Raw genomic sequence first — 10,369 nt, 5'->3', positions numbered from 1 at the left:
ATCATTTTACAGTATCAGAATGTATTTATTATCTACCATATCAAGAATTTCAGTTTTTTTTTTTTTTTTTTTTTTTCACAAAAAGATACTATATCTTTCATAAGTAGGTAAATAAACTAAAATTACCAACTTAATTTAGTTTAGATAGCGTGCAAAGATTTTGACTTCAAATTTTTCAAGATGTAAACTTTTCCAGCAAATAATATCATTTATACAAGAATTAAATAATATTACTGTTTACACAAGGATAACACAATATTAATGTGCACATGATGTTCGAAGGCTCTGGTTCGCCCGTAACCAGAAGGTGTTCGAAGACAAATTCCTTCCGATCTTGAAGACAATGGAGCAAATTAAAGAAGACTCGTACACGTGGATCAAGAACCGATCTAAGTTAACGAGACTTGGATGGGAAAAATGGATTTTGTTCGATATCGCTAATTTGATGTAATTGTTCTTTGTTTTGTTTTCTGTTTTGTTCCATTGTCCTGTTGTCAGTTTCTTGTTGGCTCTTTATATTTATATATAAAGTGAATTTCCGTTCAAAAAATTAATGTGCACATGATATGTAGTTTCCCAATAATATCATTGATGGAAGCATCATTGAACCTGCTAGGATTATTAAAAAATCCCAACCCAAGTCACAAGTGGCTTCTGAAAAACAAAAAGACCGGACATAAGGGTCGAATCTGCAACCTTTTTGTTTGTTAACAAGAGATTTATCATTGCCTAGTTTTACCTAAAATACTATGGTGTTCAACTAATTATTTTTATGAAGTCTTTCAAAAATTTAACATACCGCTTCTATTAAATTCTTAGAAAACATTAAGGTCTGAAAACCCTGACTTACTCTATGTGGGCCCGTCGCCACTGAACACACCTAATTGTACGAATATTGCAAGCAATGAAATGAAACAAGAACATGTGAACACTTAAGATATGTATTTCTGACAAGTGTTTATTTAAAAAAAAAATCGTTTTGCTTACTTTTAACATTTGAACACTGTGAAATAAATTTTTCACTGAAAGCCAATGATTTCTTGATTAAGTGGTGGAAGGTTTACATTTTTTTTAGAGATGCAGGTTCAACTTTTACTTGGTGTAGAGTGAGGCACTAGTGGACAGTAATAGCAGACCCAGAGAAACCTAGGTTCGATACTTGAGTCAAACGGGTTTTACCAGTAATTTTACCGTCGTGCCTATGGGTGGATGGTTTACCAGGTTTTCCCCGGAATTGGTGGTGGACTCGGGTTACTCTCGAAGTACTCTGTTTGGTCCAGTGAGTACCCCGAAAATGCTTGGGGATTGATTCTGTTGGTCGTTAAAAAAAAGAATTTCACTGAAAGTCTTGTAATTACCAACAATTACTGGCCAGAGTAATTAATAGTTACCCGGATAAACTTTTTAATTTCTTTAGACGTTGACTTAGGGAAGTTGGGCTTTATATAAATCATGAAGTGCATGCTCAAATGATCACACCACTGGATCAAGGCCTTTCAGTTTTCATTCATTCAAACATTCATAATATCGCTTGCTTGCTCAATCCCCTTGATCTGAAGCAGAGGTATTATCGATTGCACTCATCTTGTGTAGTCATGACATCAAGCCAACACCCAATCAACATACAGGGTGCTTCAAGCTCGTTGACACAACCACCACCGCCGCCAAAGCTACCTTGTTTTGATCTAGTTTATGGTAATTTCTATAAAATCTATCGAAGAAAGTAATTCCTATGCACTGACCGATATTGGGCTCCAAATTTTTACTAGTTGACAAACTGTTTCCACTAGTCTCATTCAGGAGAAGCATTTTAAATCTATTAAATTTAGGACATTTTGCACTTAAACTAATTTCCTATATTCTATTACTTGGCAGAAATTCCTTAAAAACAAAATTACAGTGTGCTTGATTTAATATACTAAGCGTGGAGGGGTGTAATCGGGGAAGGTTGCAGGGTGGTGGATTGCCGCGTGGGCACACCGCCGCCAGCACCTAATGTATGTGGTAAACTCAATTCCAACTAATCACACATTTATATTTTTTTAGGATAAAACATGTTTTGGTGAGCACCTCTAGTGTTTGAGTGCAAAATAGGAAGTGAAAATGAGAGTTGACATGTCATTAAATGATTGGCTAGATGGAGAGTTTACCACTCCCCGCACAAACTTACCGAACCCGCCCCTACCACCCTAACAGTGGAAGGGGTGCCATTTGTTGACCCCTTCGGTGACTTAGTTTGCCGATCGGTGAGGCGCCGCCACGAGCATTTCGGTGTTCGGTGAATGGGTTGCACGGTGACTAGTCACCGAGGTGAGAGGAGAGAGTGGGGGTTAATGGTGGGCCCATCATCTTCCAACCATCACACATTTATTTATTTATTTTTTAATGAAAAATTGTTTGGTTGAAGCACCCCTAGTAACTACTAAGTGCAAAATGGGGAGTGAAGCGGGAAGCTGACGTGGCATGTGGTAATTGGCTAGGTGAAAAGTTTATCACTCTCCATGTGTTTGAGCACCCCTTCCACCCTAAGGCCATCCGTAGTCATAAAGTCCCTTGTGGGGCGTTATGCGACACGTGTCGTGCCACGTCACACAGAGGCTTTATGGGGCGTTATATCACTAGAGCCCGTAGTCATAAAGCCCCTACCCATCATTACCTAATTATTAATTTTCGTTTTTATTAATTAATTATAAAAACCCTTGATTTTTTGTGATTGGTCAAATTTTTGAAAACAACCTCCATCACGCCGCTATATGCATGGAGCCTCCCCCCAAAAATCCCCTATAGCGCCGCACGTCGTGGTGTGCGGGACGCTATAAATAAAAAAAAATGGTCAAATAACGCCCCATTACAGGGGGTCTAATACATACTGTACTATGTTAGTTTTGATTTCACTAAGCCAAATTTTTTTACAGCTTGCTACATTTTAATGTGTCAAACAAAACTGAAGAATTCAAATTGGCCATATGCATTTGATTGATGCTTCTAAGCTTTAGAAAATAAAATATTATTGATACGATTAGATCTATGTACTAATGAACTATTTGTATTGCCACTACATTGAAGGACCTGGAGATGACTACGCCAGAATCGGTTTCCCACTGTACGAGGCATCCAGGAGATGCGACTGGAAAGAGGCAAAGGCCATTCTTTATGACTACCCGCATTTGGTAAGGTACAGCATCACTGGAAATGGGGAAACACCACTTCATATTGCAGCCTCTGTAAAAATAAGAAGCAAACAGGTGGAGCAATTTGTGAAAAATTTGTTGGATATGATGAGCAAGGATGACTTGGAACTACAAAACCAAAATCATGACACTGCTTTCTGTCAAGCAGCTGCTACCAGAAACATTAAAACAGTTATGATTATGTTGGAAAAGAATAGGAACTTGGCGACAATCGCTGGTGGGGAAAGATGATGCCACTGTATGCAGCTGCCATGAATAAAAATTATGAAGTGGTGAAGTATCTGTATGAATGTTCAAACGACTTGCGTGATGATGGTTGGACAACTCAAAAGCGTGGTTGGCTTCTTAAGAAATGCGTGGAGGGCGATATGTTCGGTAAGCATTTATTTAAACATCTTCTAGTTTTTGTTCATAATGTCATGTTGAAGATGTTCATCAGCTGTAGGGGTAGGTTAATGCTTAATACAATTACATCAACTATGACTGAATATCGATTATTGAGACCTTTAAACCAAAAAAAATTGCAATTTATTTAATTTTCTTTTAGTATTTTTTTGTAATTCCTTTTTAATTTTTAATTGGTGCTAAAATTAATTCAATTTTTTAATAATTAAATAATTAATTTAACTTATGCCATTACTCTCGTAGTGTTGTAAGAATCGCTAGGCGCTAGTCGGGCGGTGGGGTACCGACTAGTGATTAATCGGGATTAATAGGGATTAATCGGATCGAGATTTTTATATGTAATTTTTAGTTATATATACACACACATTTTTATATGTAGTTTTCTAAATCAGATATTTTTTAACCACTCATTGACACATTTATTTAAGTAATTGGAAGGAATTTATAAGGTTTGGTCGAAATTTGGCCGGCGTGTAGCCAAAATTTGGCCAGAATAGGACCGTCATTGACCGCCTAGTGATTAATCGGCCATTAATCGGTGAATCACTGATTAATGATTAATCGGAGACTAGTCGGGATTTTTACAACCATGTCTCGATGCTTTGTGTTTCACTTTCATTATTGCTTTTAATTAACGAAATTCTGACTCAGAAATTTATTGTCAAACTTTTGTAGATGTGGCCCTGAGGATAGTGAAAATATATCCACGACTTGAAAGTGGGGAAGTGCTTAAACTCTTGGCTCTAAAGCCTGAAGCGTTCTCTGAAACGAAATCAAATAAAATCAAAAGAAACATAAATTCAGGTAAACATGAATTTTCCTTGATGATTGTTGTACCTCTTCAAGTAAAAGGTGGAGGGTATAGTCAATCACCCTAGGGTGTTTGAGTGAAATCCTACCTAATAATATTATGCAATGTCAACTCCCTATTCTACTCCCCATTTTACACTCAATCACTAGGTATAGTCAAACACCCATCAATTAAAAAAAAAAAAAAAAAACACTTGATTGGTCTCTCCTCTCCTCTCAATTCATCGTTGAACAATCATCGATTTTTGTTGCCTCTCTCCAAGTCAAACACCCAACTCAATCAGTGGGGGTGGTCACCGATCGGTGACTCCCACTCAAACACCCAACTCCCTGAACCTATACCCTCCACCCTAAGTAAGTAATGTATTTAACTATTTTATAGACTTTACAAAGTACGATGTTTATAAATTCCAAGAAATATAATATATAGATCTAAAACTAGAACTAATTTGTTCGGTGTTTTGTTGTGTCTGGGGTGGTACCAGCCAGAATGGTGACGGTATGTGGGGTTGTTAATAGGTTGTGGAGGACCGATTTAAGTGGTTTTGCAGCATCATATACCGTCACCACGCTAGCTTGTTAGAAGGAAACGAGGGTGGTTAAAGGGCTGTGAGGTCAGTAAGGGCTTGAAGGTCGATTAAAATTTAAAAATTTTTTAATGACAAATTTCTTTTATTCATGTCGTCTGTGACACTTGAACACAAAACCTCCCCCTCCTAAGACCGTGGGGTATTGTGGGGCGTGGCTTGGGGGCATGGTGCGACACGTGGAGTATGGCGCACCCAAGACCAAAAGCCAATTTCAAAGGGGTATGATGGGGCGTGACTGGTGTGGCATGGCTAATGCTCTTGGCCAATGAGGTTTCACCATGTCATGTGGGTAGCCCCGCCCAACGCCCGGGCTGAATCCCACGCCAATGGGGCCACGCCCAAACCCAAGCCCACCCGGGGTGGTGACTTGGGCGTTTCTCTCCAACCCCCGCCCCATACCCCATAATCTAATGTGTTTAAAGGTTTTACCTTTGTCAATGAACCACCACCAATTTGGTATTAATTAAAGATAATTAGCTGATATCTTATTCATTTATATCCTTGAAAGAAATGTAACTTCACATGTAATATAGTTCTTTTGTTTTGAATAATTTTAATATTTATTTATCAACCTTCATGAAATTCTTAAATACAAAATTACAATAATCATTTCAATTATATATATATATATTCCACTACTAGAAAAGTGGTCATTTTGCTACAGAAATTTCCTACGCAAAAAAAATGCGTCACAAATTCTGACACATTTACTACGCATTTCCTACGAAAAAAAGATCTTGATTTTTTTGGCCAATTTGCGACACAATAGTGACAAAAATACTAATTCTAAGTACTGTGTAGGAAATGCGTAGCAACTTGCTACGCATTTATGACGGATGAATTATATTTGTATTTGAATTATATTTAAACGTTTAATTATTATTATTATTAACTATTGTGTAGGAAATGTGTAGCAACTTACTACGCATTTATGACGGATGAATTATATTTTTATTTGAATTATATTTAAACGTTTAATTATTATTATTATTAACTATTGTGTAGGAAATGCGTAACAACTTGCTACGCATTTATGACGGATGAATTATATTTGTATTTGAATTATATTTAAACGTTTAATTATTATTATTATTAACTATTGTGTAGGAAATGCGTAGCAACTTGCTACGCATTTATGACGGATGAACTATATTTGTATTTGAATTATATTTAAACGTTTAATTATTATTATTATTAACTATTGTGTAGGAAATGCGTAGCAACTTGCTACGCATTTATGACGGATGAATTATATTTGTATTTGAGTTATATTTAAACGTTTTATTATCAACTTGCTACGCATTTATGACGAAATATTTATTATTATACTTAGATTATATTTTAATGTTTAATCAGCATTATTATTAATTAATTAAATTTATACCGAATTGTTTTCGGTACTCGCTATCATGGTTGCAAAAGTCGCTAGGCGCTCCCTAGTCGGTCGACCGGGGAGTTGAGAGTACTCGGCCTAGCTAGGCGGAGAGTACACGGGGAGTACTCGGACATGCCAAATTATAAAGAAATTAGTTTTCGGAAATTAAATATATGTCAAATAACATAAATTTACTAATATTTATAACAAAATACATGAAATTGATATTCACTCTATGATAAGCATATAAATTATGTTTTATTTTATTTTAAGTCAAACTCGGCTCGAGTTGACCTACTAGATCCGATTTGGCTGATGTTGGTCGCGTGTTTGGTATCTTAAACCTGGTTACGCACATGATGTTTATATATCATAGGATTTTTGTAATTTGAAATGGGCAATTTTGTCTTTTTATTATTGGAGGGAAAATATGCAATTTTAAATTGGGGTTGAGTAAATATGCAATTAAAAAGTTTAGTAGGGGAAATATGCAATTATTCATTTAATTAAACCAACCATATCGCGAATTGTGACGAATTTCCTACGGAAAAAGGTGTCAAAAATTTTAATTTTTCTAGTAGTGTTTATTATTATAGTTATTACTATATATTAGTTATTTTTGTTTTTCTTATTGTTTCAATTTCTGATTGTTAAATCATCCGTTTGCCCTTTTCCGGTTGTTGCTTTCAGTTTTTTCATTAATTGGTTTAACATTTGGAGCTTATGAAAAGGAAAGTAAAGCATTGCAAGTACTAAAAATCATTTGGGAGGATATAGCCAAAAGGCCTAGGAATGAAATTGATAGCATTCTAAGAGGTTTGGATGATCCGGTTGTTGATTCAGATAGTTCAGCTGATTCACAAAGAGGTAAAAACTCACATACAAGACACTACTCTTCCCAAGTAATGTTTATTGCTACAGAAAAGGGCAATACTACGTTTTTAGCTGAGCTCATCCGTCGATATCCTGATCTGATATGCAAGGTAAATGATAACAATATGAGTATATTCCATATTGCTGTCAAATACCGTCATGAGGGTATCCACAATCTGTTGAACCAGATAGGCTCAATGAAGGATTTCATAACTACTCGTATAGATGGTGATGGTAATAATATGTTGCACTTGGCTGGAATGAGTACCACGAAAGAGCGACTTGCTGATGTGTCCGGAGCCGCTTTACAAATGCAAAGAGAATTATTATGGTTTAAGGTACATATTTTAATTCATGCGTCTTTTTCCTTTCATGATGATAAGTGGCATATGCTAGATAGTAGGGTATAACTTTTCTAGTTTGTTTGTGTTGTAGGAAGTAAGTGAGGCGGTCCCCTTTTATTATAAGGAACAAAAGAACAATAAGGGTTTAACACCACGTGAGTTATTCTCAAAGGAACACGAAGAACTTATTAAAGAAGGTGAGAAGTGGCTGAAAGATACTGCAAGTCATTGTATGGTTGTTGCAACGCTTATTGCCACGATGGTGTTCGCAGCTGCTTTTACAATTCCAGGAGGATATAATCAAACTGATGGTATTCCAGTATTTTATCGAAAACCAATCTTTATTGCCTTTGTAGTGTCAGATGCCATGTCCTTATTCTTATCATCAACATCCATACTCACATTTTTATCAATCCTCACATCTCGTTTTGCCGCACGTGATTTTGTGAAAACATTACCCATAAAGTTGATGTTAGGTATAACAACTCTTTTCCTCTCTATAACAGCCATGATGATAAGTTTTAGCGTCAGCTTCTTTATACTATACAATAAAGAAATGAAATGGGTACCTATCTTGCTTAGTTTCACACCCCCAAAATCCACCCGCGGATAACACCCGCTTCGGGGGCGTGACTGACCAGGATCCAGCCACCAATTATACTAAGCATTGGTTAATATTAAAGTAATACTTACTAACCATACGATTAGCAAATATCAAGTTCAGAGTTTTAAGTTCAGAGAAAATGTAGCGGAAGCATAATTAACAGTTTTAAACATTGCTCGCAAGGTAAACATGATAAATGCCCAACACACGGGCAGACGACCACTACGCATCCCAAGTAGCTGCTCCAGTCACTGGCCACCTGCAAAGCATGCAGTAGAGGGGTCAACAATAATGCTGAGTGAGTTCACTAGTTGTCCAGTTTTAATTACCAAAAACTCGTTTCACCAGTTAACTTATCCGTTTATACATGCCATGGGGAGCTACCCCAAAAGTTAGCGACTAAACTGTTTTTCCAATACCGAACACTAGGTAACCGAATGCGTTTCCGCAGGATGCCCCGATGTCAATGTTCTATCATCATTGACGGATGCCTGAGTACATTAGTTCACGACCGATCCCATACCATGGCACGGTGTGAGGCTGGTAAGACCTAAATAGCGCTATCAACTAATAACCCGTTCGCCTGGCACCGGCGACTAATCGGTATTATGTAGTAGGGACTTGAGTGATAGAGTTGCGTTTAGTGCCGTTAGTTGCAATCCGTATAAACAGTAATTAACTAAAAAGGTTTCCCAATACAAGGGAAGATAAAGTAAGTTTGTTTCCCAATAACTAGGGAAGGAGTGTAGACGGTATCCCCTTTACAAGGGGATAGGGTTGTTTTAGTCTCGTGTCCCAAACCACCGGGACGCATGCTTTTAAGTTGTGAACTCACCTTGGGTTGCTCGGTATGATACGTTACTTGGTTAAGTATGTTGGTCACCACGTCCTAGCATGGTTACCAAGTATGGGTCAAGTCGGGTACAAGTAAACACGTATAGCATGCACGTATACAAACAGTTAACAGGCAGAACTACAAACAGTAACATATGTACATACAGTAGCAGATCAGAATGAAGCCCAGTCAATAGGAGGCCCAACAGTTGAAGCCCAAAACAACAAGACAAACAGTCAAGGCCCAATAACATAAAACAGCCCAGTCGAAACTAAGGTGGTTGCGACTCGCAACCGAGGTTGCGACTCGCAACTGCGGTCTCGGTCCGTCACGCTTTGGTTACGACTCGTAACCGGAGATTGCGACTTAGCAGGTTTGGTTGCGACTCGCAACCAGGTTTGATGCGTGCTGATTGCGACTCGCAACTGGGAGGTTTCGACTGGTCACGCGTGGTTTCGAGTAGCAACCAAAGGTTGCGACTCGCAACCGTGATAACGTGCATGGCAATCCCTTCTAGAACCTGCAGTGTACGACCCAATGGAATTGCTATTTCATGTAAATATTGTACTATGCCACTAAACATGTTTCTTGGTCGGTTTTGTGCACATTTTAGATCAAAATCAGCAGATTCAAAACATTTTAGCAACATTCAAGCTGTTCATCATATATTCATCAATCATGTTCAAATTTCATTCACAAACAACCCAAAATCCTGTTTAAAACTCCTACCTATTTTCCGGACAAAATCATAAACAAGATTAACCCAAACATGCATTTTAGTAGCCACAAACATGGACATTAACTAACAATCAAGCCTAAATCCTTGAACATCATCGGATAGTAAAACCCATCAACTTAAACGATATGAAACATTTAACCAAAACCATCACAACCCACAAACCGATTATCATAACAACAAACATCATAAACATTCACAACAAACATCATCAAGTAGCCACCTTCCTTAGCATATTTATGAACATACAAGCCTAATATTCATACTAAAATCTCTAATCACATCAACAAGCATAAAACCATAGCAATCATCAACAATCATGAACATAAACACACTAACCGGTTACTCGGGGTTGAGAGAAAAGGGGTGTTCGGGTGGTCTCTTGGCTCGGCCGATCCTCCTTGTTGATAGCTTACTTGATCCGAGAGATATGAAGGAATGGGGAGTTGATTTTGGTTGCTAGAAATTTAGAGTTTTAGGGTTTAGTGAAGAAGATGAGAGGAGAGTGTGAGAAGAGAGTGTGTAAAATGATTAAGGGAGGTGGGGTTGGGTTTATATAGTGTACCGAGTTGGGCTAAGGGTTTCCGGGTTGGGTTTCTCGGCTAC

At 37.6% G+C, this 10,369-nt stretch overlaps 1 protein-coding gene across 1 annotated transcript; it reads left to right on the top strand.

The window, feature by feature from the left end:
- Positions 1-1,504: 1,504 nt before the first annotated feature.
- Positions 1,505-8,231, top strand: LOC110909059 (ankyrin repeat-containing protein ITN1-like). Its single transcript, XM_022151283.2, has 5 exons — positions 1,505-1,695; positions 3,067-3,566; positions 4,272-4,400; positions 7,062-7,582; positions 7,680-8,231. The coding sequence occupies exons 2-5, from the start codon at positions 3,419-3,421 to the stop codon at positions 8,199-8,201; spliced, it is 1,320 nt and encodes a 439-aa protein (XP_022006975.2). The 5' UTR covers positions 1,505-1,695; positions 3,067-3,418; the 3' UTR covers positions 8,202-8,231.
- The last annotated feature ends 2,138 nt before the right edge of the window (positions 8,232-10,369 follow it).

The sequence above is a fragment of the Helianthus annuus genome, chromosome 14 (assembly GCF_002127325.2).
Source record: "Helianthus annuus cultivar XRQ/B chromosome 14, HanXRQr2.0-SUNRISE, whole genome shotgun sequence".
In the NCBI taxonomy this organism is placed as follows: domain Eukaryota; kingdom Viridiplantae; phylum Streptophyta; class Magnoliopsida; order Asterales; family Asteraceae; genus Helianthus; species Helianthus annuus.
Note: the sequence above shows the minus strand (reverse complement) of the source record. Positions and strands in the feature narration are given on the sequence as shown.

Coding starts and splice junctions, on each gene's coding strand:
- LOC110909059 (XM_022151283.2), top strand. CDS start 3,419: ATGATGCCACTGTATGCAGCTGCCATGAATAAAAATTATGAAGTGGTG. Junction 4,401..7,061: donor CAAAAGAAACATAAATTCAG/GTAAACATGAAT, acceptor TGTTGCTTTCAG/TTTTTTCATTAATTGGTTTA. Junction 7,583..7,679: donor GAGAATTATTATGGTTTAAG/GTACATATTTTA, acceptor TTTGTGTTGTAG/GAAGTAAGTGAGGCGGTCCC.